The sequence below is a fragment of the Rattus norvegicus genome, chromosome 14 (genome assembly GCF_021556685.1).
Source record: "Rattus norvegicus strain SHRSP/BbbUtx chromosome 14, alternate assembly SHRSP_T2T, whole genome shotgun sequence".
Taxonomy (NCBI): domain Eukaryota; kingdom Metazoa; phylum Chordata; class Mammalia; order Rodentia; family Muridae; genus Rattus; species Rattus norvegicus.
In genome coordinates, this window is record NC_141547.1 from 81,901,449 (window position 1) to 81,929,393 (window position 27,945).

The 27,945-nt window shown below is 49.9% G+C and overlaps 2 protein-coding genes across 22 annotated transcripts in view; both read left to right on the forward strand.

Moving 5' to 3' along the window:
* Positions 1 to 308: 308 nt before the first annotated feature.
* Positions 309 to 27,560, forward strand: Ctbp1 (C-terminal binding protein 1). 21 transcript variants are annotated; one of them, XM_087582719.1, is made up of 11 exons: positions 309 to 522; positions 5,667 to 5,859; positions 7,856 to 8,010; positions 13,503 to 13,647; positions 15,280 to 15,486; positions 24,229 to 24,443; positions 24,799 to 24,929; positions 25,568 to 25,695; positions 26,055 to 26,172; positions 26,596 to 26,654; positions 26,735 to 27,560. In XM_087582719.1, exons 2-11 carry the CDS (start codon positions 5,853 to 5,855, stop codon positions 26,746 to 26,748), a joined length of 1,179 nt encoding a protein of 392 aa, XP_087438845.1. In that variant the 5' UTR covers positions 309 to 522; positions 5,667 to 5,852; the 3' UTR covers positions 26,749 to 27,560. The 21 variants fall into 21 exon arrangements, with proteins under 21 accessions (XP_087438845.1, XP_087438848.1, XP_087438836.1 ...); XM_087582722.1 differs by having other exon boundaries at positions 26,599 to 26,654; XM_087582708.1 differs by lacking the exon at positions 309 to 522 and adding exons at positions 709 to 1,506; positions 2,564 to 2,641 and having other exon boundaries at positions 26,596 to 27,560.
* Positions 27,561 to 27,613: 53 nt separating this feature from the next.
* The window catches only part of Spon2 (spondin 2), a 35,173-nt gene continuing 34,841 nt past the window's right edge, over positions 27,614 to 27,945 (forward strand). The window contains exon 1 of the mRNA XM_087582234.1: positions 27,614 to 27,702. The gene's annotated coding sequence lies outside the window, so the exon portion shown is untranslated. The remainder of the gene's footprint in view (positions 27,703 to 27,945) is intronic.

Here is a 27,945-nt window from a genome sequence, read left to right on the forward strand (position 1 = left end):
CTAGCCCGGTAGCGCCCCACGCGGATGGGCTGCTTCACCACTCGGGCTCCAGCCCAGGTCACCGAGCCAAGGAGTGGCAGGGGCACAGTCCCGGGTACGCGCAGGGGAGGGGAGGCCGGGGGCGGGTACAGCTGGGGGCGTGTCCAGGAAGGGAATCCAGCCTGGGAGGGGCGCGGGGGGTGGGGGCCGAGCGCCGGGCCGGCGGGCAGCTGGGCCCCTGAGCCGCCCGCGTACGTCCAGCGCGCCGCCTTGCCGGCAAACAGCAGACCAACCGAGGCCACGCCCGCGCGCGCGCGCCGCGTGTCCCCGCCCGCTCGTCGGTCGGAGCGCGGCTGGCGGCGCGGTGGCGGCTCGGCACGGCGGTGGCCGGTCGCAGGCGGCCGGGCGGAATAGCAGACTGCGCCGAAGCCGCCCCAGGCGCAGGGCTCGCGGCGGCGGAGAGCGCCGGACTCATCGGGGCCCGCGGCCACCCGCGCCTTTCAATGGGCAGCTCGCACTTGCTCAACAAGGGCCTGCCGCTGGGTAAGGCCGCGCGCGCACATTTCCGGCTGCGGGCGGGGGGCGGGGGCGGGGCGGCCGGGCGCGCGCAGCGCTGGCTTTGTGTACGAGTGCGCGTGCGCGCTCGGCGCGCGCGCTGGGGACCCGTGCGGCTAACGGGAGGTGCGCATGCGCGAACTGCTGTACAGGCGTGCGCGTGCGTGTGCGCGTCCCTATTTTCCGCTGCCCGCTCGCGACTTGCGCAGGTGACAAAGGGGTCTGTGGTGTTACGACCCAGGCTGTGACCGAGCGGGGCCTATCCTCCTGGCCCGCGGCCCCGCGAGAATCCTTCTCGTGGATACCCAGGCCGGACCTAGGTGTTCCCGGAGTGAGGAGCCTGCGGATTCCGCATGGGCCTCGGGTTGGCAAATCCGGGAGCGGGTAGTCTCTAGAGGTGGCACTGAGGGGACGTGGGTGGCCTACATGCCTATCACCCCTCTAGACGACTTAGTGATGCTCAGCTTGGCCCCTGGATTTGGACCACTTAAGTTTTTTATTCATTTATGAAAGTCCTTAAGCCACAGGGGTCCTGCCTGTGGAGGGCAGTCCTTCCTTGGCAGCGTTCCCTGGCCGCGCAGCCTGGCGCACGCGCAGTGAAGACGACCCCACCTTCGGGCGGGGCAGCCCAGAGGTTTCAGAGCTCCGGAGGAGCTTTGGCCCACTGTCCAAGCGCCCCATGGTGTCTATCCCTGGCGCTTCCACCTTAATGATGACAGGGCTTGACCCGAGCTCTGCCCTCACAAGGGTACTGCCTTCTTCCTCTTAACCTGAAAGATGCAGAGGAAGAATCCTTGCAGCGTGTGCTGCCAGCAGGAAATAAGGAACTGTGGGCAGGAGGGGAAAAGGGAGGCGCCCTGTGATGGCCTACTGCACCTCTTATCAGACAAGGCCATTTTGCAGATCCTGTCAGTCTGTTTCAGGGTGTGGCGGGGTAAGGCCCTCCAGGCCTGCCTCTATCCTGGACTGGTGGTGGGTACTCCTCCCCCACACTGCACCTACACACACACACACACACACACACAAACACACACACACACACATTATATATATACACACCCACACATATGTGTGTGTGTTTGTGGGAAGAGACTCTGCACTCAAACCAGCAGGGTTATAAGCCAGAATTTCCCATGGGTTGGGGAGGATAGGCCCAGCCATTGCCTTCCAGAAATAAGCAGGACAGCCTTCATCCTGGCCTTGCCTGTCAAACCTTTCCTGGTCCAGAGCCATGCCCCTTGTCTTGATGAGCTTTCAATTGGTTAGGACAAATTTGCCTTCTAGGAAAGAAAAGGGAAAGAATTTAGTTGTCCAGTATTCAGGAAGGTGAACCCGTGAGACAGGGTGTCAGCAAGATGATACCTAGTGGTTTTATTCCCCAGGTAGTGTGTTACCTTACTGTGTTCTGCTTTGTCACTTCCAGAATCCGAGAGCACATGCCTATTATAAAAAAGAATGCACAGGATGCTTACCCCAGTGTGGGCAGCATGTAGGACATCGGGGCTACTGCCCTAGAGTGGGGCCAACATCTTTGAGTCCTGGGGTAGCATGATCTCTGGAAGAATGATGGCAGGGCATGGTTATGGGCCTGGGCTCATGTGTGATCTCTCTGTTTCATCTGCAACATGGGGTGACAGCTGTGGGATGTGCCAAGTTCAGGGATAGCATTGTGGGTGTGTGGGGTAATATTGTTCCCTGGAACTGTATGTGTTTCCTTGTCTTGTTACTATTTAGGGTGGCAACTGTGGTTTGAGGCTGCCCTTTCTCTGCTCTGGAGCTTGGTCAGGCATGGCCCTGCTGTGTGTGTCAGCCTGGCTTCCACAGATGTCTGAGGGCACTGTGCCATGTTAGTTGTACATAATGTGGACTGGGGCCTGTAGATTCTTGGTGGGACCTTCGTGATATGCTGCTCTTGCAGTGGCCTCTGATCTCTTTTCTGTCATCTGTGGGTCTTTGACAAGTTTCAGCCGAGTGCTTCGCCTTTCTCCAGATGATCCTCATGCTCAGAGAGGTCTGGTATCCCCTTCAGGGTTCCAAGTGGGATCAGATCCCTGGCTCCAGCCTTCCAACAGCTCACTGTTTCCTACCTGCCTTTTGAACTTCATTGGTGAGTGCCCTCTGGCAAGAAACTTCTGTGAGCATTCATCCTCAGTCCTGGGTACTGCTGAGGACACCCTTGGGTAGGGCCCTGTCCGTGTGACCTACTAGCCCTGTGGCTCCCTGGCATGGTATGTGAAGCAGACCTGTCCTGAGGTCTTTTCTGCACGGTAACACCTTTACACTAGCTTTCATTCTACTAGTGTCAGGGAAGGATTTGGCTTGCATGGTGCTGGGCAGGGTGGCCTGCCTGTAAGCCCTGAGATGTAAGCTGCTACACAGGAGAAGTAGCAGCTTATGTGGAGTTAGTTTTGTAGTTCAGCTATGTCACCTGAAGTCTGCCAGCACCAGGGCCTGCATTCTGCATCCTCCCAGTCACTGCCATCAGTGACTCGCTGAGTTCTGTGGGGTAGGTATGTTCAGCCTCCTGAGTCTTTCAGCAGTCCTGCAGCAGCTGTAGCACCCTTGACCCTCAGGTTCTGAGGGTCATGATCATGAACGTGTTCTGTCTTTCCCAAGCCCAGACTGTTACTGTGTCAGGTGGTAGCTTTAAAGACATGACCATTTTCTATAAAGCTGAAACTTTGTGTGTGGCCTCTTGTCAGATTTGCCTGACTTAGCTTCTGTGAGGTCCCAGGTCTTTGTGTGTCCCCAGTCAGCATCAGACCTGTGTTATAAAGGCAGTGTAGGAGCTTGAAGGCTTTGGGGACAGGGCTGCATTGGCTTGCCTGGGTCAAAGAAAAATTTAATAGGCTTGGGATGTTGTTGTGGACCAGAGGTGCTGGTTTGTCCCTCACAGGGAGGCATGGAAGTGGGGACCCAGAAAGATCTGCACTCCTCCCCAGGCATTGCTATCCCTTGTTTTGTGTGACTGTGGTGTTCTTCCTGCCACTGTCTGCAGTAGAAATACACAGGGCTTCTTCGTCTGGAGTTAAGTCTCCAGTGAAGCTTTCTGTAAATCCCATGACCTCTGTGTCCTTTACAAGGCCAGGGCTCTCTACAGCATTGGAAAGATGTCCTATTAAGAAAAGCAGGGAGGGTGGCAGCCCCTAATAAGCCGGATTGTGTTCTTCCAGTGAGAATAGTTTTCTCAGCTGGGCAGGTGTTCTCGAGTGTCAAGATGGGCAGCATTTGTTGTAACACACAGAGGCAAACTGATACACATGGACACAAAATAGCCAACATGACTGGAGATGAGTCTGGGTGGCAAGTCTATGCCCTTTATCATGTTTTCTATTCTGAGCCTTTCCTGATGTGTGGTACAAGTCATAGCTGACTATGGAACTCTTGTTTCTCATGGATACCTTCAGTGCCACCTCATTGTACTGCTGGACTTTCCCCATGCCTTTGGCAGGGCCTCCCCTCCCCTGGAGGCTCATGTAGCAGTGCTTTGCATAGCTTACTCCTGTTGCCCTTACTTTTCAGCTCCATTCTTGTCAGGTAGCAGACACTTCCACCTGATCTGAGTGTCAGGCTCTGGCCTCTGGGTAGGGACCAGCCCATAGCATAGCTTTGTAATGCGAGAGGGCTATTTGGGATTAGAACTGGCCTTGTACTCCAGAAGGATCTGTGCTTAGAGGTAGGGGGAGACCCCCTCTGTCCCTGGGAAATTTTTCCCAGAGGGCCTTTAAGGAGGATGGGAGTGACTGAAGGGTAGGAGTGGCTGAAGGGTAGGAGGGATCAGGTCTTGGTTGAGAAGTGCTAGCCATTCCCAGAAGGAAGTTTTTGATTGGTCAGTTGGTTGGTTGAGATAGGGTCCCAGAGTCCCCATGGCCCAGGTGACTGTTGTTTTTGATATTGCAGATGGCGGTGGGCCATGCAAGGGACAAACTTTGCACCCTTGTCAGAGCTTCCAGCATCCTGACTTTTGGTCTGTTCTTCTGCAGTGGCTCTGTAGCGCCCTCTGCTGGGAAAGTTCAGCATGGCACCTACTAGGGGAAGGGTTGGGCCTGTGGCAGGTGCCTGGCACGGGCAGGCTGTGACTCTAGGGCGTTGTTGCAGCTTTACTGACTGGCTCTGCATTGTCTGTAGTGTTCCTCAGGGCTGGGCATATCTGGAGGTTAGCACTGAGCACATGTGCTGGGAATCCACAGAGAGAGCTTGTGATAAAGTTTGTGAGTATTCTGGAAAGAGATATTCCCCAAATACGTTGGGTGCTAGGTTCTGAGGCCCCAGCGTCCTTTGGATTGGTGGCCATGTGTAGCCTTTATGGATGAGCATTGACTAGCAGGTGGTCTTGTCTCTTGGTGGTGCTGAAGGGTGGCAAGGCCAGGCTCCATCTTAGCATCCTAGCATCCTGATGTCCAGCTAAACTGAGGGCTTGGCCCTTGTGTGGGGTCCAAATGCTAGGAACAGAGACCAGGGCTTTGGTTGCTCAGTGTCACACTTTGGGGATTGGGCCTTTGTGCTCACCTGTAATGCCTAGGTTTCTAGGGTATAGGTCCTACCAAAATGTGTGTGCGTGTCAAGGCCCACCCTTTCAGCACAACGAGGCAGCGCTTTCAGGAGAAGCAGGTGACTGTTAGCTGTGCTGGGATGCTTTGAGCAGGGATTGGGAAGGAAGTTGGGTAGAATGTTGGAAAGCCAGCATCTAGCAAGCTTTTCTGAAAGCCTCATTAAAAGGTCCATGTTGGGACATGATTGGGACAGCCTTAGATGTCAAGAAATGTAAGTATAAAAGAGAAACTCCCAGGACCAGCTGGTAGGCCCCATTCTGTAGTTGCACGTTCCTGTATTCAGTAGAGGCTGCCTTTAGCTCTCTCAGTTTGAGAACACAAGGCTAAGCCAGAAGTCTGTGGGGTAACCAACTACAGAGCTGCTCTAGGTCCACATGGATGACTTGGGGGCTTGCTCTAACCTAGAATCACAAACTCAGGGTGAGTGAGTGCCTTGCTGTCCAGGTTGGTCTTCCGGCTGTGCTGCTGGACAGGGCTAAGGATATAGCAAAAAGCTTCACTTTCATGAAGCTTCCTGGAGTCTGAGTTTTAGCTGGCCTTTGACGGCATTTTAACTTGTCTCTTGTGTTTGATTTTTAGTAAGACTTTGAACCCGACGCAGGCTTCAGTGGCTGCTGTGGAGCAGAAGCCTGAGAGCTTTGGTTGGAGACAATAAGACGTGGGATGAGGCTCCGTGACAGAACGCGGTTCGGCCTGGGGATTCTGAAGACAAAAAGCTTTGGACAGGCGAATTCATGGTCGTGGAAACCCCGCCCCAATTAAGCAATGTCAGGTTGGTAGGGGCTGCAAAGTGAAGCCATCTCTGCGAAGGAACTACAAGAGGGACATGGGCTGCATAAGTCAGGCAGGGCTGACCTTTGCTGACGGTTGTGGGATGCCTGAGGAATATGCTTGGTGTTTGCAGGCTGCCTTGGATCTCAGACCCCAGCCTAGCCACATCTGCATCTGTAGGTCCTCTGTGAGGCATTGTCTACAGGGTGAGAGGATGGAGTTTCTATTAGACTGTCAGTCTGGGCAGGTCCTTGAGGAGCTATAGTCCACTTCCTAGGCAGTTGGCTCAGACTGGGCTTTGAGGGCTTGCTTCGTAACCTTAGAGGATTTGTTGGCATGGGCATTGCTCGCCACAGTGGTGATTCTTAAAAAATATGGTGTTCAAGCCAGGGAATGGGAAAAGTAGAAGCTTGCCAACACCTTTAAAGTAGCAGTAAGTCCATTACCTGCTACAAGAAGTAACACTTTGATGTGAGAAAAGCTACTTTGCGAGTCCAAGCTGAAGCACAGTTAGATTGTTGCTGTTTGTCCACCTCTGTTGCCTGGTGATAGGAATAGCTAGGGACAGGGTCCATAGAGCTCAAGGAGGGAGTATGCAAATGCACACCTGTGCCCTTGCAGATCCCATCTTGAAGGCTGGGTCCATCTAATCTCAGCACCTTTACTTTTACGTTTATGAAGGCATAGATGGATCTAGCTATGGGTCAGGCACATTGACCCTGGGAAGGGTTCTGTATAGCAACACCTCTATCCCACAGCTGGAGATCTTGGGCTTAGTGTTGTCTAGAAGGTAACTCCATTGTCTCTGGGTGGTCGGTGAGACCTGTGTCAGCCCAGGTACCCAGGTCCAAGCCTGGGAACACATAGAGCCTTGCTGTACATGGGTGTGACAGTCCCTAGAGCATTGTCTTTATGTGACATGGATTCTTTGAGGCACTTCTTGGCACTGGAAGTTTGGGGTAGCCTCTGTAACTGAAGGCGAGAAAGGTGAGTGTGGACTGCACAGGCTGCTGCTAGTCAGCAACTACTGCGGGCTCCCTCTGGCCTGCTCAGCACAAGACTGTGGTGACTTGTTTCTTGTCCTCCACTTCTCACTGTGCCTTGGTCAGCTTTTGGAAGGGCTGGACAAAGTCCTGCCTTGTGCTGTGCTACCTGCTACCATGGACCTACCTTTAGCCTCCTTAAGGTGTCTGCTGCCCAGCTGGAGGTGGCCAGACAGTACCTGGGAAATCCTTGCTCCTGTATTTGGCCCCAGGTGGGGTCTAGTTTAGTGTGTCATGTTGGGAACAAACTGATTTTGTATCCACAAAGGCTTTGATGGAGCTAGGAATCAGACCCAGGGCCTCACACCCACTAGACAGATGCTCCTGAGTTGCACTCCAGGCCTAAGGTTCTTTCTCACCTTGATCTGGGAGGAGGGATCTGAGAGTGTCATTACCCCTGCTTGCCCCCCTTTTTTTCTTCACTGTCTTCACTGTTTTTAGCCTTTGAAATCTACACTAGGAATGATATTAATTAAGGTCATATGCAAAACATCACTCTGTGGTCACTTTGTGGGGTTCTGGGCAGTCACATGGTGGTTTTAGGCATCAAAGAGCAACCAGGCACTTTCCTGAATCGAATCATTTTGTGATCTGCACATTCCTGTGTTGACAAGACAGCCTATGGCTGTAGGGAGTCAGGGTGGAGGTGCCTCCTACCTCCCCTGACCTCCTGTCTACCACAGCCTCCCTAGGGTCTACAAGGATTTTAGGTCCTATGCCCTTGAGGGATTGATGGACTGAGTCTACTCAGTCATCAGTAAGCTATAGAAAACTATTTTCTCCTTCTCAGTTTTAATTTGCTTTTTACAAAGCCCCCATGTAACCCCATGTAACTCAGGTGCTGAGTACAGCAAGTCCTCAGGGCTGATCTTTCCAACTCGAGTGGGTAGTACTGCCCTCAGGTCACAGACTGGAGCTGCCAAGGGCATTAAGTAGTCTGCTCCTCTCTTGCAGGCGTCCGACCTCCCATCATGAACGGGCCCATGCACCCCCGGCCCCTGGTGGCGCTGCTGGATGGCCGGGACTGCACAGTGGAGATGCCTATCCTGAAGGATGTGGCCACAGTAGCCTTCTGTGATGCGCAGTCCACACAGGAGATCCATGAGAAGGTAGTGTCATATGCACCTAGTAATAGTTGGCTAATCTTTATGGGGGTGTAGGGGACTCCAGAGCCTGAGCCAGGCAACCTCAGGCTGCAGTCTGAGTCAGCACACAGCCTGTTCCTTGGCCTCTGGCCACAGTGGGTCTGAATACCACCTGGTCTTGTGTGGCCTGTCCCTGTGCCTGGCCTGGTCAGGAGGTGTAGAGATGGCTTACTCTGTAGCTTCTTGACATATATCATAGCCAGTTCATTGGAAGCGGAACTGTGGGCACCTGGCAGTGATTGTGCTTGATGCTACCTGGCATACAGAAAAAAGGACCGATATCCTCACCCAGTGCCTGCCTAGAGCTTGTGGTCGGGTGGTTAGCAGCTCTGAGCAGCTTCTGTGATTCATGTTTGCTCAGATATGCTGTGTTTCTTTGTTACCTGGAATGTATTCATTTAGTTTCTGCTTGTATCAAAGTTAATTCATACTTTGTATTGAAGACAGCTTGAAAATGTTCTTAAAACAGTCTAAAGAGCTTCAGGAGCTGACAGGGATTGAAACCACAAGGGACCTGGCACCTGCTGATATGGATGGTCTGCATGGTTAGCCTGAGACTTGCTTCACTGGGAAGACCGGTGAGCTCTGTTCTTGCCAGCACTATGGCCTCAAAGGCTGGGTGCAGATGTTGCCTCAAACCCAGAGGGCAGTGAAACCCATATCTGAACTTATTTTCACATAGCCTACTACTCAGCCTTCTAAGTCTGCCAGGTATGGGATTTAGCATGTAGTGAACCTACAGCCTTGCTTCCCAGTGGCTGCAGAGTATCTGGGACAGTCATTTCAGTCTGAGCCCAGTGCATGTCTGTAGTCCTTGGGTACTTGTCACTTCTGTATAGACAATCAGTTATAAGAAGGTAAGACTCTGTGAGTAGAATAGAGCTTCTGATCTACGGGAGACCCAGTCTGACTACGGGATGGACTGCCTTCCGCCAAGAGAAAAACTGAGATTGTCATGTTGAAGGTCATGAGGTAGATGTGAAGGAACAAAGTTGAAAACACAGGGCTTCAAGACACTAAAGCTAAAAGTAAAAATTATCACTTAGGGCATAGAAGCAAGCAAGCAAGCAGAGGTCAGAAGTCTTGATTCTTAGGCCTTGGGGGAAGAGTGGCAAATAGGAGGGGAGTAGGAGCAAGGAGCAGGTAAGTTAATGAGACACAGGGCTCAGGGGGAGCTGCTGTACAGACTGAGAATACAGTGGTAGATGGATTCCCCACACAACAGGAAACTGTGAATTAAGGACCTTGAGCCTGTAGCATGGCGTGGGCAGTAGTCAGTGTACTCTATACTGTTACACACCCTTATAGCATGCCAGCAACCATACTGGGGGCCACTGTCCTAGCAGACATGACCTGCATTCAAGTCATACCTTACCTGATTCACAGTAGCCAAACTGGACACCACTCAGTGTCCTGTGGTGACATGCTGGGCAGTGTATCCTGCCACAGATTCTGGCCCAGGCAAGGTATGACCACAGGCACATAGCACCTGGCGTACATGTCACTGAGGGAAATCACCTTTCCTCTTTCTGCTGGCTGGAAATTGGGTGTGATGGCTGAAGCTTGGGCAGAAACCTTGTACTCTAAGAGGTAAGGGATATACAGAGAATGGCACAGCCACAAGACAGGAGAATGGTACCCAAATAACTGAAAATGCAATAGGGCATGTGGAATCACACCTGTCTCTAGGTGTGGAAAGGAGAGAATTGTCTTATATATCTTTGCTGTATGATAATTTCCACCTTTTTAGAGCAAAAAGTCCTCACAACTGGCTGGGTGTGGCTGTCTGCAATGCACATGAGCACCTTAAGTGTCAGTGAAGCACATGACGAAGAAAACTTTACAGAGACCTTGGCTCTTCTGACGTGGATCCAGGAGGAGTATTAAAGGGACTGTGGATGTGAGAAAGTCACCTTGTGGCAGAAATCTCAGAGCATCCCTGGGCTGTACAACTTGTCAGCCAAATGATCTTTAGCCCAGGGCTGTATGGAGCCCAGGAGGAACCCAGGGACACGGCTCTCAGCATGTGCTAAGTGAGGACTTAGGGGAGTAGATGTCTCCGAAGGGATCCTGTGGAGATGGGAGAATGACGCTCTATGACCCATGGGTAGAGAACACCCCAGGCTAGAGGAAGTCTCTTACACCTAAGATGCTCAAAAAAAAAAAAGTGGGCAGAAGTGTTTAATATGACCAGCAGGCTGCAATATGACCTTGGGCTCAAGCTGTAGACACATCTGGAATCAGGACAGACGTTGAGAGGAGAGGGTTTCACTGTGTGCAGGAGTCCATTGCCACAGGTCACCAGGGCCCGAGACTCTGAGACCCATTGCTTATGCTTTGATGGAACAAAGCAGGGAACCAAGGGACGTGTGTGGCCCTCAGGTATTTGGGCAAAGTGCTGTTGAACTAAGATCCAGGCCTGGGATGGTTTCTGGTTGGATGGCAGCAGTTGGAAGAGCAGGAGACTTAATGCAACTTCAGAAGGAATCTGTAGGTATTCCAAATACTCAGAGGGAAAGTCAGCAGCAGTAAGATTCAGCGAGGTCAAGCGAGCCCTTTGTGCCCTGGCCCAAGGGCACCACATGTGAGGTCTTCATGCTCTCCCAGTCGGAAAAGGAGTCCTTGCAGAGAGCTGGCCAGAGAAGTACTGCTTATGTTAACCACTGAGCAAGTCCCTTTCTGGCCCCATGAAAACTCAAAATTCACACGGTAGGAGACCTGGATGCCACTTCCTTCTGTGGAGCAGGACAGCTGCAAGGACCCCAGGTGTCTGTGAAGTTGGATAGTCTGCAGCTTGACTGTGTCAGCAGGAAAATATCTGGCGTGATGGTGAGGTGGGAAGAGCTGCAGTTTCATATGATAGCTGTTGCTGTTCATACCAGGTGATAAAACCATGCCGGTTGGTTTGGAGTTTCAGTGTTCTCTCAGCAGGAGGTTGCCCTGACCATGAAACCTCGTGGTTTGGGGCATATGCTTCGTTCAGAACTTGTTGCCACTGGGTGCACTCAGGACCCATTTCCAGCCAAAGATAGCTGACCTACATTAGTCATTCATCGTATGTTCTGCCTGCTTTGAACATCTGGGACCCAGATTCTTCCATTCTGGTGTTGAGGACCAAGTCCACTAGGGTCCGATCTCTAACCTGGTTACACAGCTGATGGATGAGGAGATTGAGCTGCTTGCAAAGGATAGTTTCTTGGAGGCCTATCCTAAGTGGACAGACCCAGAAGCACCCATAGAAGAGGTACAGGCTGGGTGTTGGTGGTGACCTGGGCTGTAGACCTCTGCCCACTGTCTAGCAAGCTCACCCCTAGTATGCTTTTGTCCTGCATCTGGGCACAGGTGACTTCATACTAAGTACAAAAAAAAGACACCATGAAAAAAAAATTCAGAGAGAAACATAGGCAGATTTCACCCAGGAAGGCAAATTCATGCACCAGTAGTAGATGAACAAACAGTAGGGTGTATTTTAGTTGCAGAAAACCCAGGGTTGATATCAGCATGTCAGTTGGCAGTTGGACAACAGTGCCTAGAGCCTCAAAGGACCTTCCATTTCTAAGAAATTAATACAAGGAAATGAATTCACTAGCTTTTATCAAGGAAGAGTATCACTGGTAGCACTCAGTGCAGTAGGAAGTTCAGATTCTTTGATTCCCCCTTCCCTGTTGGTACGTTCTGCAGTGCGTTGAAATATACTTTTGAAAGCCGGTAGTCTCATGGTTAAGTGCTGAGGGTAAAAAGCAGGCATGGTGACACATACACAACATAGGTATCTAGCGTATGTATCTGTCCTGTCCACAGTCAACCCTTTGCACACATAGTGAGGGACCCATGAGTATTTGGTTGTCAGGTGTTAAATCTGTCAGCACCTGGTACATGTCAGGTGTTAAATCTGTCCAAAACTACAGACCCATCCTAATGCTACCCTGAGATCTTTCCATTTGGTCTGCACTGCTCTAACTGCCATGGGCCTCAACAGATAACCATTATGTGGAACTGATCTCTACTTTCCCCAGCCTCACCTGTTCTACGGAGCTGTCCCAGGTCCTTCCTGTGCTCGTGACTGACCATCTGAAGTCCATACAGCACAAAGTAGTCAATGACGTCCCTAAATCTTCCCTTATTCCTATGCTTTGGGCTGCCTCAGCTGTCTGTTCCCCTTTCACTCTTCCCCACATGGGTTCTCCATGACATCCCACTGTCAAATGGGTGACCGCTTTTCTATACAGGTCTAAGTATAATTGGGGCATATGTGGCCCCAATTCCCTCCTTGAAGACAGGGGCAACCATGAGTCTTTGCCCCCAAACTTATGCCACTCACCCTAGCATCCCAGAGACCCCTGTTTTAGCTTCTTATGATCTTCCCTCAGCTCCTAGTTGCGTCTTCCATGCATAGTAGTCTAAATGTTCCCTGGACCCAAAATGAGTGGGGAGGCTGTCCCTGTATTTGCCCTTAGGGTTCTTCATGACAGGCGAAGGCTGTTCTGCCTCAGTGACAGCTGTCTGCATTCTAGGCCATGCACCTGGCTATTGAGGTTGTGTAGTAGAAAAGAGAGGCTGCATCAGCCTTTCCCCGGGGAGCAGCCCACTGCCCCAGAAGGATGCCTTATGGCACTATTTTTTTTTTTTAGCTGTCTTATTATGTTCTTATGTCTTTACCTCTCTTCCGACTCTTATTCCACCCTAATCCCTTCCAACCCCCAACACAAGTGAGGAGAGAAAGAAGATCAAAGAGGTAAGGGGGTGTAGACCTCTTTAGACTACTTCCTGCTGATTAGGGATGTTGTGTTTCTTGGTGCCAGTCCAATCAGCAGTTGCTGTCTTTGGAGTACCTCTGGCCTCTCTCGGGGCTCTGGCATTTATTCCTTCTCCAGAGTCCCCAGAATTAAGCTATCTGCAGCTGACAAAGGTCATACCTCTCCTAGAGCATAATTAATAGCTGTGGACAAACTGAAGCAGCTCCATATCCCACACGTTACCTCAGCCCCACAGCTAACTAGACCAGCCGGCAGGACCTGTGTGGAGGAGGACAGGTGCCAGAGTTGGCTTATTACAGAATGTAGCGCCCTCTAGAGGCTGGCCCTGCCACTCCCAATAACGTGCTTCTGAGTGTGCTCGTTAACATGGGTGCTCTTCACACTTCTTCACGGAGACTGGTGAGGACTGGGCCTCATTGTTTTGGGCATGGAGTCTGGTTGTTGGCAGGTGGTGCTAGTAGTCTTTGCCTTTGCACACCATCCACAGCCTCTCTGCTGAGTCTCTTAATGGTGACATGCTGCTCTTCTGAGAGAGCTGTTCTTGAGAGAGCACAGCTGTCCCTGCATGGTGTTCCCAGTATCTTCCCTTGTGTCCCCTCTGCCTCCCATGCCCCACTGTTTTGGCTGGCCACTCAGCCTTTGGGTACCTTTGGTGGGTCCTGGACAGCTTAGTAAGCAACCTGTTTTCCTTCCATGCAGGTACTGAATGAGGCAGTGGGCGCCCTGATGTACCATACCATCACACTGACCAGAGAAGATCTGGAGAAGTTTAAAGCTCTCAGAATCATCGTCCGAATTGGCAGCGGGTTTGACAACATAGACATCAAGTCAGCTGGTGATCTAGGTAGGAGCTCTGAAGCCCCTGTCTCCATTTACCAGGGTGTCTCATTTAACCTTCAGGCTCTGTTGGGCAATCCCAGCCTGCTGGGACTGCTCCTTGGGTTGAAGATGATTTGGGGCTATGGGAAGGACAGGTTGTGGGGGTCTGCACAGGACATGGGTGTAACTTTATTCACTGTGTTGTCACCAACTGGCCAGGCCTAGGGTTTAGGCTGAAACAAGGGACCAGTCAGAGAGGTCATTGTCCTCTTCCCAGAACAGGGACTATGTGCCATAGTCATACTTGTACACACATGAAGCCATGTGTGCTCAAATTGTACACATATGCATGACTCTGCATCTGTGTATGCAGTTTTACTGAAGCAGTATGGCCATACTTAGCCATTTTAGCCTGTTTCTGTGCTAGTGGCCAACTGACAAAGCAAGGCTGCAGTCTCCAGTGTCTGCTGTTGACATCATTCTGCCTTCTGTTCCTTAAGGCTGTCTGGGGAACCACGGGCAGCTGAGAACTTGAGTAGTGTGGTGGGAAAGTCCGTCTTGTTCTGTTGGTTCATGCTGGCCTGGCATGCCACAGGGGCCAGAAGCTGGCCGGCCTTTCCTCAGCAAGGCCCCACCATTTCCCTCTATAGAGCTCACAGGCTCGACTCTTGAGCTAGGGATGGCCAAGTGCCGCCACTGTGGCCCAGATACGGGAAGGGCTGTGTCTTGTTTGCCTTATGTCTTCTCAGGGGTCAGTTTTGTTTCTGAGCCTCCAGGCTACCTACTACTGCTCCATGTTCCCTTGCTTATTTCAAGGGAGTTGTTTCTAGAGGATGTGTGGGTCCTGTCTTGGCTCCTCTTGTGTCAGGTACCTCTAATTCTTAAGATAGTTTCTACAAAAACAGTCCTGTCCCAGCACCTCAGTGAGAAGCACAGGCAGAAGTATCCAGCCAAGGTGGGAAGTAGACTTGTGGCCACTGTAGAGGATGGGCTCATGGTGGGATGGTGGGATCCTCCTCTGAGGACAAGGACCATGGGCAGCCCAAGGCAGCACAGACTGTGTCAGCTTACAGTGCCTGAGCTTGGGCTCTTGGGATAATTGGGGCACTGAGGTTAGGAAAGAGAAGCCCCATCTGACTTGTTCCCAGGACAGTGGGCATTGCTGAGCTCTGAAGTCAGGGCATTCCTGGCCTTGGAAGCTCTGGGGATCTGGAAGTTGTGATTCATGTAGTATCAACAGGTGGGGGCCGGCCAGTCCCAAGATGCACCTTGGCACTGGCCCTTTGCCAGTATGGCCATGGCTGCTTAGGAATTTTGAGTGCCCAGTGATCCACGCGGGGAAGAAATGAGTACTGATGGGATTGGTCACCTGCACATCCAGACTATTCAGGCTAGGGATGGTCAGAGAAGCACTTAGCTGTCCCTGCTCTGTCTGTTTGCTTGTTGGTTGTCACATCTTTGTTGTACAAGGCTGTGACTCCAGGTTTAAGTATGCCCAATGATAGAGACAGGTAGTCCTATCTGGTGGCTGTGGGATGTGTCTTCTGATGTGTTTCTGCTGAAGCAGTACCCTGAGGTTGCGCTCTGACTGCAGCACCTCTGATTGTGATGACAGGAGGCTGTGGGCCTGGTACATGTGTCTCCATGTGTATTCTAGGCATCGCAGTGTGCAATGTACCAGCAGCATCTGTGGAAGAAACAGCAGACTCCACCCTGTGCCACATTCTGAACCTATACCGACGAACTACCTGGCTACACCAGGCACTTCGGGAAGGCACTCGGGTCCAGAGTGTAGAGCAGATCCGAGAGGTGGCTTCAGGAGCTGCCAGGATCCGTGGAGAGACCTTGGGCATCATTGGACTAGGTGCGTTGGCCACTGTGACTCAGCACAAATAGCCTTTGTCTGTCTGTCCCCCTTGCACTTCATAAAGTTGAGGCCCCGGACTTTCTGGTTGTGTTGCTATCCTCAGCTCAGGATAGGACATAGGATAGAAAGTCCAGGGGCAGGGCTGAAGACACTAGGCTATGTCTTTCACAGGTGCCATCCATGGAGGTCATTCATGCATGGGCACGTGTGTATATTATATGTGGATGAAACAGATAGGGTATACACATGGACACGCTTAGATATGTATACAGTTACATACACACGCTGTAACTGACATGTTATTACTGAAGCACCACCTTGAGGGTGTGCTCTGGCTATAGCACCTTTGACTGTTGGTGTCATGGGGCTGTGGGCCTGGTACATGTGTACCCCACAGCTCCAAAGACTTGAGTGGTATGACCTCAGGGCCTACTTCTGTCCTACTTAGGTGGTACTCAGTTCCCACTCTCTCACTGCTGTTTGCTTTTTGTTGGTCCCCATTTGTTATGTGTCCCATAGAAATGGCACAATAAGTTGTGCCAGAGTTTCACCATTGAGGGCTCCCTTGTCACCAGACAGCCTACCCTTGGCTGACCCTAGCTGCACTGTACTCCTTCCTCAGCACTGCTGCCGCTTCGGTAGATGGGAAATGTGTGTGGGTCACCTGAGCTACTGAAGAGATAGACTTGGTATGTAGTTGTTGTCCCAGTGGACACTCACGGCAGGGCTGTTTGGTATTCCATGGCACTGAATGTACCCTTCCTGTCCAGTGTATAGGATGAGTTAGTACCGCCTACCTCAGGGTTGTAGCCCTGAGACTCATTGAGGGTGAAGAAAGATAAACATGGGTAGAGTGAGGGTCAGGGGTGTCACTAGGCAGGTTTTGGTGGTCAAGTTCTTGCCCTCCAGTCTGCTTGGTCTTACTCTGTTAGTGGCTCAGCCATGTGTCCTTTTGGTACCCTGCCTTGCAATGATACTTGATACTTTGCCCAGTGTGCCACGTGGCTGCCACTGACTACCTTCTGGCCTACACTGCTGTCTTCTCTGCTGTGTCAAGCTGACCACTGTAGTCAAAGCTCCCCAGGTTTCAGGATCCATAGATGGTGACATGTATTCCATGTGAATGATGTAGATGACACAGACATGGTGATGCATGTGGACATACTTGTGTGTGAGTGTACAGTATATACAAGGGAGGATGGTAAATTGTGCCTCCTCAGAGCACAGCAAGGGCTCAGAAGGGAGTTGCTGTACCCTCTATCTTGGGGACCCCCTAGTCATGTAATTGCTACCAACTACAGAACAATTCTGAGGCTGGCTTCCATATACTGTGGCCTCGCTCTGGAAGGGAGATGACCACTTGCCCCCAGGTATCCCTGCTGCCTCCTGCTCTTCCTTTCTACGACCTGTGGAGGCTGACTTCAGTGTAGACTTTGGTGATTAATTCTTGTTCAGGAGAGAGGACACACAGGCAGTGTGGGGTGTACGTTTTGCTTCTGTAACATGGATGTGCCAGCTATTTCCCATGTCTGTTGGCCTTCACACCCAGTCTTCTGCCTTCCCCTTCCTTGTTCTCTATCAGATATTTGCGAAATCCTCTGTTATAACTGAAAGATACTCTGTTTCTTTCCTGGAGTATACATTGTATTTCTGCCTGAGACAGCCCTGTACCTTTTCCAGCTAATCCTCCCTTGCTGTAGTCTCTGTATGCCATCTGGTACAGCTTGCTAGGTTCATCAGCCCTACTGAAAGGGACAAGTTTCCTGAGTTTGTGTTCTTCCAACAGACATGAGGTTCTAGGTGTTGTCTACATGTCTGTCTTACTCAGAAGCTCTTACTGTTAAACAGAATTCTGTTGATCTGTTTAGCCACTGGGCAGATGAAGCGGCTGTGAACAACTTTGGACATGTAACAACTTTGGACGTGTCTTTTTGTGCATGTGATACTATTTTCCCGATTTAACCAGAAGTGCAATGACTTGACAGCAGACAGGAGACCACCCAGGCTTTCTTCAAGCAGGTGTGTGACTTTGGCAGTTCTTAGCTGGGTAGCTGCTCTAGAACGTGGACTTTCCGCGTCAGCGTTGCCTCTGCTGGGTTTCAGTCTGTACTGTCCCAGAGCCTGAGTGCCTTTCTTGCTGGAATGCCGGATCATTTGAGAACCTTGTACCTGTGTTTGAGGTGTGGTGCTTGTCAAGTTCTGTTTGTTTCTTCTTGGTGTGGATCTGCAAGATTCCATCTATGTTTTGACTCAGGCTTCATCAGACAAGTGTATTGACACCATGGCACCTGCTTAATATCTGTGATGAGAGCAGATTCTGGTTCTGAAGAAGTCCAGCCATTTCTTGTAAGTCGCTACCTTTTGTGTCTTAAGTAGTCTGCCTGCTCAAGGGCTATGAAAATAGTGCTTTCTTCTCGCAGTTTCATGGTTTTGATTTTACAAGTCTCAGATCATCTGAAATCACACACCTTGCCCAGTGTTGTGAGAGTATTTTGACAGGAAATATAGACAAATATGTTTGTGTCTTTCCACAATGTCTGAATTTGTGGAATAACAATAAATTCACAGGGCTCAGTGGTTTCAGTGGCAACAATTTGCTAGGTAATTCTCCCTCCCCAGTAATCTGGCCAAAGCGAATGCAGGATTTTTTATTTTTAGGACAGGGTCTCGCTATGTAGTCCTGTGGGACCTACAACTTGATAACAAATAGCTCTGGCATTAGAGGAGTGTACTACCACACCCAGTGTTTTGTTCCAATCTTTTCTTTTTTGGATATTTAAAGTCTGATTTATTTATTACCCTTAAAGACTTATTTTTAACTGCACTCACTCACACTTAGAAGTAGAAGCTCTTAGTGAAGACAACATACTTCTCTTGGGGATGTGTTCCTGGTATTTTCTTTGGCTTCCTTCATTCTTTTGGCCAAAATTTAGCACATTCTGCAGCCTCCTCATTATTCTTAGTACATTGTGCTGGTGTTTGTGTTGTAGGTCACATGGAGTAACACAGCACTGAGTCTTGGGTGCTTTGGTCCTGGGCTTCTTACCTTCTTTGTATAAGGGCTTTCTGAAAACATTGGCAGATGTCTTTAGTGACATTTTTATTGCTTTTCTATGTTCACCATGACCAAGGATTTAACAAAGTATTTAATTTGAGGGTTCATGGTTCCAAAAGGGTAAAGTCCATAACCATCATGGTGAGGAACATGACAGCAGGAGGGCATAGTGCTGGAGAAGTAGCTGAGAGCTTACACCTGATTCACAAGCACGGGGGCTGGGGGTCGGGGAGAGAGAGAGACAGAGACAGAGACAGAGACAGAGAGACAGAGACAGAGAGACAGACAGAGAGAGACAGACAGACAGACAGAGACAGAATGGGAGCCACTTTCATTCAGAACACCACAACAGACATCGCTTCCTTTAGAGAGCTTGTAAAGCATTTGGATTTTGCTAGCTCTTTTGGACCCCAACTCCCAGCGTGCAGTAGTATCTGTCAGTCCAGAAATCAATCTCTCTCAATCACTCTCCCTCTCCCATTCCCTCCCCCATTCATAATAACCAAAATGAGATCACTGTGATTGGTACCCACAGTGCATTTATTCTCAAATAAACTAGTATTTCCTCTCTCCAGTTCTCTTGATCCATAACAATAATGGACCTTATTCAGTAGCAGTTACACTTTGCTGTCTGTAAGTTAAGATGTCTTGCTTCATGGGAAAACCTCGTTTGTCATTTGTCTTAGGGTTTCTATTACTGTGAAAAGATACCATGACTATGGCAACTCTTATAAATTTAATTTTAAATTAAATTTGGGGCTGTCTTGTAGTTCAGAGGTCAGTCCATTATTGTGGCAGGTAGCATGGCAGACAACAGGCAGACATAGTGCTGGAGAAGGAGCTAAGAGTTCTACGTCTCGATCTGAAGGCAGCAGGAAGAAACTAAATAACACTTCCTCCCCACACTTCCTAATGGTGCCACTCCCTATGGACATATGTAGGCCATTTTGTTCAAACCACCACATTCCACCCCCTGACCCTCATATGCTTATAGCCATCTCATATAGCAAAGTGTATTTAGTCCAACTTCAAAAGTCCCCATAGTCTATCATAGTCGCAACAATGAAGTTCCAAGTTCAGAGTCTCTTCTGAGACTCATGCAGTCTCTTAACTGTACTTTCCTATGAAATCAAAATAAAAAAATCAGATCACATATGTCCTGCCTATAATGACATAGGATGTACTGACCATTTCTAAAGGAAGCATAGTAAGGAAATACAGGACCAAAGCAAGACCAAAAACCAGCTGGATAAACTCCAAACTCTGTATCTCCATGTCTGATGTCAAAGTACTCTTTAGATCTCCAACTCCTGACAGTTTTGTTGACTACAACACACTTCTTTCTCTTGGACTGGGTCTGCTCCCTCTCAGCGGCTTTCCCAGGAGCCATCTCATGTCTCTGGTATCCAACATTTTGAAGTCTTCAAGGCAATGTAGGCTTCACTTTCACAGTTTCACACGTCCTCTCTAGGCTTCCACACAGGGATATCCCTGACACATTCCTGGCCTAAGTAGCTTTCTTAGTCGTGGAGGAAGAGTCCATAACCCTTTTTTTTCTATCTTTGACTCTAAACTCAGAACCGTGTGTCTGAAAGCTGCCAAGTTCTGCTGCTTGCTGGGGCTGAAACATGGCCCCTTCATTCAATTACAACTTTGTTAGCTTTCTGGTTTTGATGGTTTCCTTTACTGCTTAAGCTTCGCTATCTTGGAACTTGCTTTGTAGACCTGGCTTTCCTTGACTCTGAAGTCGGCTTGCCTAGTCTCCTCAGTTCTGGGATTAAAGATGTGGGCCATCATGCTTGGACATGAGCTTTTCATTGGTTCTTTTTCACAAATTGGAAGCTTAGCTGGCAGGGGTGGGGATGTGGGTCTTGCCCTGAGGTCACTGCTCCTTTATTCCATTTAATATCAGACTTTTCTTTAATCTCTGTATCTTCTTGAACACAGGATTGTAGACGTAGATTTTTCAAAACCTACTTTAATAAGGGTTCTTAACTGCTTTAACCTCCCTTCTAGCCCACTACCCATCAGAGGGAGTGGAAAGGAAAGGCTAATAGAGCAAAAGAGGATGTGGACCTGTTTAGAAATAGTTCTTTGGGGGTGATTCCAGTCTTCGTTGTCAGGATGTCAGCATTTTTGTCCACACGACTCAGCAGTGGTAGCTTGACTCACTCACAGACACCATTCACAATCAGCAGTTCAATCCAAAGAAACCACATAACTGCCAATCGGCCTGGGTCCATGGAAGCAGCAACAAACTGCCAGAGTATCACAAGAAGTTCTTTGTGCATTTTTCCTCTACGAAGTCACAACAAATGATGATCAGCAAAGAAGGCAAGGAGAACCAATGCCACAGCATCACTAGTGAAGACCAGCATCTGCGAAGCCCAGAGAAGCCCAGCAAAGAGTAGCAAGGCAACCAATGCACAGAGTTCTCCACTGTCTGTTGGGTTACCCTTGTACACTTTGCAAACATCGTGTGTCCTTTGAAGTGTTTGCTCCAGCAAAACATCACATGCCCCTTTTCCAGGCTGCTTCCAGAAAAACACATGTCTTTTCTCAGCAAAACATTGTTTCATATGACAGTTTCCAGAGAAACATCACATGACACAACTGAGTTTCCAAAGAAACCAGAAATTTCCACTTCAGAGGATTTAGCTCCATTCTTCTTTCTGGTGTTCCTTTCCTCCTCGAATTGTACATTTTATGTTTTTTCCTTGCCCTGCTTGCTCCTTTTCATTACAGATTTGCATAAGAGCACTAAGAACTCCAGGTTAGAGTCAATACTAGGCTGTTTGAGATTTCCTCTGCCAACCTAATTAATCCATAACTCTTCAGTTTAGCTTCAGGCAGACTTTTTGGACAAGGGCAAAAAGTAGCCACATTCTTTGCCAAAATATCACAAGAACAATCTCTAGGTCACATGCTAAAATTCTTCTCCTTTGACCAGGACCCTACAGTTCAAATTACCCTCAGCACCACTGCCTTCCTTGTTCTTACTAGTATGACCCATTAAGCAATGCTTAAAGCATTCTGTTGTTTTTCTAATCCAAAGTCCACATTTCTCCAAACAAAATAATGAACCAACCTGTCACAGGACTATCCCAGTCCCTAGTACCAACATCTGTCTTAGGGTTTCTATTGCTGTGAAGAGACACCGTGACCATGGCAGTTCTTCTAAAGGACAACATCTAGTTGGGGCTGGCTTACAGTTCAAAGGTTTATGTAGGCAGATATGGTGCTGGAGAAGGAGCTGAGAGTTCCACATTCTTAATCAGAAGGCAGCAGAGGAGACTGAATCACACTTCCTCCAACAAGGCTACTCATAATGCCACATTCTACAGTCTTATGGTGTCCATTTTTATTCAGACCACCATATCATTCATTTCTCTTTTTTTCTTTTAGTTTGAAGAGTTGTTCAAAACTCTTTTCTCTGTGTAGTGGTGGTTTCTGATAGTTTCACTTTAGAATCAGCTCATCAGTTTGTGTTTTGTTTAGTTCTTGTGTTAGGGAGTACAATTCACCATGTCCTCAAGACGTTACATAGCCCTAGTATTTCATGTTTTGATTTTTCTTAGTAGAGTTCTATAGTGATCAAAACAGAACTTTTATACAGAGTTTATAAAACTTGTTAATGTGCTTTCCCAATGCTGGTGATAAGACCTAAGTACCACCCCTCCAGCCAAGTGCTTGGTATAGCTACTGTTAGAATGTGTGTGTTTTAATCTCCTGTAGTGTTTAGAAACACAGCTGCTCTTTGCATATTGACCTGTCCTGCAGTTTCCCTAGATTCTGGTTTGTAAGTTCTCCAGGCATTTCTCCACACCCCGCTGGCTCACCCGCAATGCTCTATGTGCTCTCTCCGCCAGCGTGTTTCACTGGCTTCCATTCTTTTTCTTGCTCCATTGGCATTAGCTATGATGGTCAGTGCTTTATAAACTTCATTTTTCTCTCTGCTTTAGTTTGTGTCATTTCTATTGGCTGCTGTTTGTCTTCGGTATTAGACCTTCTAATAAATTCTTCATTGCAGAATTTTTTTGTAGCGTTCCAGCTCTAGAACAGGTGTCTGTGACAGGTGCTACAGTTGACTGTCTTCTCGAGTTTTTCACATGTACACAGGGTGCTGTCACATATTCCCAGCAAGTATCAGAAGTCCTCTCAGCTGATCCCTCAGCTGGTTTTACTTGTATCTGTTATAACTTTGTGGTACACTAAGTCTCATCTAGAAAGAAAATAGTGGAGACCAAAGTAAGTGACATTTATCCCTACAACGGTTGTTCTGTGCGGGGATGGTACTGACTGACAGCTTTTGGTACTTCAGGAAACAGCTCTCTTTGATTACCCTCTACTCGTTTTTTTAGGCAGACCCCAGCTTTCGCAGTAGGGAGGTTTTCTCCAAGTCTCTCCTGCTCACATTCTCAGCAGCAGCTGTCCTGTACTAGAAGCTTTTCTGTGACCTCTGTCATTCTACTTAGATTCTGCAGAGTCCTCCCTCCTGGCCTGTGACTGGTGTGTCCCTGGGCTCAGCATTCCTTTATAGACTTCCGTTATGTCAGACCCTCCTGACTCACCTTCCCTGTCTTTTGTGGCCTAGTCCTGCAGAGTCACTGGGAGGGCCTTCGGGCTTTGCTGGGCCCTGCCCTCCCTGTTGGTCCTGATGCTCTAGTGGAATCCTCACACTTGCTTTCATCTCCTTTGTGTCTCCCACAAACCTGAGTTTCCTGGGAGGCTGTCCTGGCTACCCTCTTTAAAACTGCCTGTGTCCTACCAACACCTACCAACATGCCTCAATCTTCTCTTTGCTCATTTCTTGGTGGGTATTAGCTTTCTCTCTTGATGGCTGTGGCAGGAGAGGCTTACGTCCCCGGCATTCTCTTACCAGCAGCCTGTGATGCGTGCTCCATCCGTATCCAGCATGCTGCTGCTGTGTGGATGTGTGGAGCTGCCCCATACTATGCTCTTCAGCCCGTGGCTCCCATGTCAGAGCCAGGCTTGCCTCAGATGACACAGAATGTGGATTTGTGCAGTTGGGCCAGGAAGGTGGCAGATACATTGCATGCAGTGTACCCTCTCTGCTGCTAGATCCTTTTTTTCTTTCAAGATCTATTTCTTAATTTGTTTGAGGGGGGTTGGGGGTATGAATGCAGATGCTCACAGATGCCAGAGGTGTCAGATTCCCCTGATGTTGTAATTAAATGTGGTTCTAAGCTGCTTGACATGAATGTTGGGAATTGAACTTGGTTCCTCTACAAGAACAGCAAGCATTGTCCTCTGAGCCAACTCTTCAAATCCCTGCTGCTGGATTCTAATGTTCACAGTGGTCCCAGCATGTACTGATGTGGCCAGAATTGAGATTCCAAGGATGTCTGATAAGTGGACCCACTGATAAGTGGTCCGAGAAGGGGGCTAAGTTGATTGGGTATTGACTCTGTACATTAGTGAGAATAGCTGATCAATGGTAGGGTGCTGGAGGGTGACAGCTAGCATTGTTCCTCCCACTCCTTAATTGTGGTGCCTCAACACCTGGAAGCAGATATCTTGGCAGAATGTTTGTGACTGAGCTCCCAGAGGTCTGGTATAACATTGGCAGACGGGCAGAGTCCTATGTAGGCCTTTGAATTAAGGCTATGAGGCCAGCCTCCAGCTCTGAGGACGCATGTCTCACTTCATCTTGACTCTGCCAGGTCGTGTGGGCCAGGCGGTGGCACTTCGGGCAAAGGCTTTTGGCTTCAACGTCCTCTTCTATGACCCATACCTATCTGATGGAATCGAGCGGGCCCTGGGGCTGCAGCGTGTGAGCACACTGCAGGACCTGCTCTTCCACAGTGACTGCGTTACCCTGCATTGCGGCCTCAATGAGCACAACCACCACCTCATCAATGACTTCACAGTCAAGCAGGTGCGCTGCAGCTGCCCTACCACCCCTCCCCCTCCCACAGGGCAGTGCTGTCCCTTCTTCACAGTGTAGCCCTCTACTCTTCCCTCAGGGTTTATCCTTCTCCCTTCCCCCCAGGAGACAATGGACCTCTGACCTAGACAGCAGCAGTAATTAAATTCTTGGGCCTGTCTCAGTCCATTGATGGACCAGGGTGTACTTGCTGGTGCTACTGCCCACCCTGGCCCAGGGTACCTCCCAGAACTAGTCTGTGTCAGGCCATGCCCTGGTGGGTGGGAAGTGAGATTTGCTTGTGGGTGTGCCATTACAATGAGACGCCCCAGTGTCAGTCACTCACATGATCATCCTGTCTTCTCAGATGAGACAAGGAGCCTTCCTGGTGAACACAGCCCGTGGTGGCCTGGTGGATGAGAAGGCACTAGCCCAGGCCCTGAAGGAAGGGCGGATCCGTGGCGCAGCGCTGGACGTGCATGAGTCAGAGCCTTTCAGGTGCCCCTGTGCCCTAAGATGGACTGTGTCCACCAGCCGGGGACTGTGACTTGGGGACCATGTCTTTCAGCTCTGCCCTCTAGCTGGCTGGGTTAGGGGAGGGTTTGCTGTCTGCGCTCAAGAGGGGACAAGAGCCTCAAGAACCTGTCTAGCCTTGGCCACAGTAATGGTCTGGGCTTAGGCTTGGCTTGTTTTCCATTTGTCTCTTGATGTCCATGGTAGCCCCATGGTCCCCGGGCTCAGCAGGGCCAAGGCACACGCTAGCTTGGCTCCACACGCAGCCTCTAGTTTTGTCTGGGCTGACTTCCTGGCAAAGCCCATCATGGGAGAGCAGACCAGTCGAGTGACTAGTCACTGAAGAACAGACAGTGGAGTCTGCCTGAGAGCCCTCGTTCCTAGGGTTTGGTTTGTTCTGCTGGGCAGGGCTGTGCCAGCACCCCATTAGGGCTCCTCTAAGGCTCAGAAGACCCTCCGCCCCTTACTGTTAAGACCCTGGGGTAGGTTTGATGGTCCTGCAGTTCCACTTTTACAGATGCCTTGGGAAAGGTCAGGGGCCCTCAGATCCCAGGGCTGGTTGCCTTCTACACCTCTCCAGACTTGGGTGCTCAGATCACTCTGACTGTATGTGCTATCCTCAGCTTTAGCCAGGGACCCTTAAAGGATGCACCCAACCTCATCTGCACCCCCCATGCTGCATGGTACAGTGAGCAGGCGTCCATTGAGATGCGAGAGGAGGCAGCCCGGGAAATCCGACGAGCCATCACAGGTGGGTAGCCTTGCTATCAGACTGACAAGTTTGTTTTATGCCTGTTCAAGGGAGGTAACACTTGTTATTCCTTTATGGGGTGTCCCTTGGTGTAAAGTTGAGTAACACATGTATCATTTTTGTACATGAAGACCTGCCATGTTGGGTGCTGTCAGCTGCTTGTGAGCTGAGGGCTCAGGTATAGGGCTAGTCTCCAGGTTGGGAGCTGACTTCACATGGAGAGGCTCTGTGGTGTTCATGGGGAGTAAGCCAGGGCTGTGGGAAGAAGGGTGGCTCTGGGTCTGACTTCTGGCCCCTACAGAGGCCGCAGTTTTAACCCACGTTGTTGTCTCTCTCTGGTGTATCTTCCAACATCCTAGGCCGGATCCCAGATAGCTTGAAAAACTGTGTCAACAAGGACCACCTGACAGCTGCCACCCACTGGGCCAGCATGGACCCTGCTGTGGTGCACCCTGAGCTCAATGGGGCTGCCTACAGGTGAGCAGGCAGGGGAGGGGACAGTCTCTAAGACAATGAGGCTTAAAGCTGGACCTTGGCTAGTAGGTAATGCAGTGGGTAATATGGCTGGGGATACACCCTTATGTAAGACCCTGTGGATGTGAGAGGATTGAGTTGGATGGGATAGTCTACTTACTTGGGGCACAAGTTTTGACTTGGGAGCCTCCTGGACAGGAATGCTGGGCAGAACTATTGTTGGGCCAGAGAATAGTAAGGAGTCAGGGAATGGGGCTTGGGGAAGACTTCAAGTGAGAAGCCAGGCATTGATGCTGACCAGCACTGACCAAGTGCTTACTGCCTCCAACTTTTCTGGACATTGGGCGTCATTGATAACCGTGCAGAAAGGGCTGTGTATAGCAGATGGGTCTCCATAGATCTCACACGTCTGCCCTCCTCCCCCAGCAGGTACCCTCCAGGTGTGGTGAGTGTGGCCCCCACTGGCATCCCAGCTGCTGTGGAAGGTATTGTTCCCAGCGCCATGTCCCTGTCCCATGGCCTGCCCCCTGTGGCCCACCCACCCCACGCTCCTTCTCCTGGCCAGACTGTCAAGCCTGAGGCGGATAGAGACCATACGACTGACCAGTTGTAGCCTGTGAGGAGCTCTCCAGCCTTGACACCTGGTGGAGGGAGCTGCACACCCTTGGACCCAAGTGTGCAGAGGTGACATCCAGTGTGGCCCTAGCACTCCAGAGACTGGCCCGGGCGTGCACCAGGCGGGGCAAGAGGAAGCACGTCCCCAAGTTGATTGTAGTTGTCCCGTCCTGTGGGCTGGCTCACTGTCCTGTGTCCTTTGCGTTCCTCGTTTAAGCAAAAGAAGTTAGTAGCTAATTCTATCACGAATGTTCTTGTCTGTGTACAGTTTTTAGAACATTACCAAGGATTTGTTTGCTTAGCTGTCAACAAAAAGAAAACCTGAGGGAGCATTCAGCAAGTCAGTTTGAGATTATTTTTCCTTTTCTACGTTGGAACGTGCCCCGGAATGTGGCCGTCGGCACACTTCTCAGGACAATGAATCCTTCCTGTTTTTCTTTTTATGCCACACAGTGCATTGTTTTTCTATCTGCTTGTCTTATTTTTAGAATAATTTAGAAAAACAACAAAGGCTGTTTTTCCTAATTTTGGCATGAACCCCTTGTTCCAAATGAAGACGGCATCGCGAGTGGCTCTGAGGTGTGTCTGCAGTGCCCAGTGTGCTCAGGACCATCGGGGTCTGTCCTGGGGAAGGCAGGGGTTGGCAGACCCTTGCCTACGTGGTGCCGTCCTGCTGATGTGGTAGGCTAGCAATATTTTGGTTAAAATCATGTTTGTGACTGTAACCATTTGTATGAATTATTTTAAAGAAATAAAAATCCCAGAAAGAGCCGGCACGCCTGGCCCCAGCTTTAATGGCTTCATCAAGTGGGAGCGCTGGTGGGTCCCTTCTGGGCCTAACTCTCATGACCTCCAGGGCCTGACTCAGCTTCTGGGGAGCAGGCAGTCCTGGGGAGACCCAGAAGAGGGCAGCAGCAGGTAGGACTATAGTCCCCACTACATATTCAGGGGACAGAGGGCCCTGGTTGGGGAGGCCATTCTCACATGCAGGGAAGGAGGTCTGTGTGTGAGACTAACCCTTTTGTCTAGACAACAGCCCCTAGGCCAGCAGCTCTTGGACTGACATTTTGGACAGATCCACTGAAGGAAATACCAACAGAAAATTAAACAGAAATTTTAGCATGTAAGCACAGTGCCAGGCTGCTTATGATTCTGTTTCCT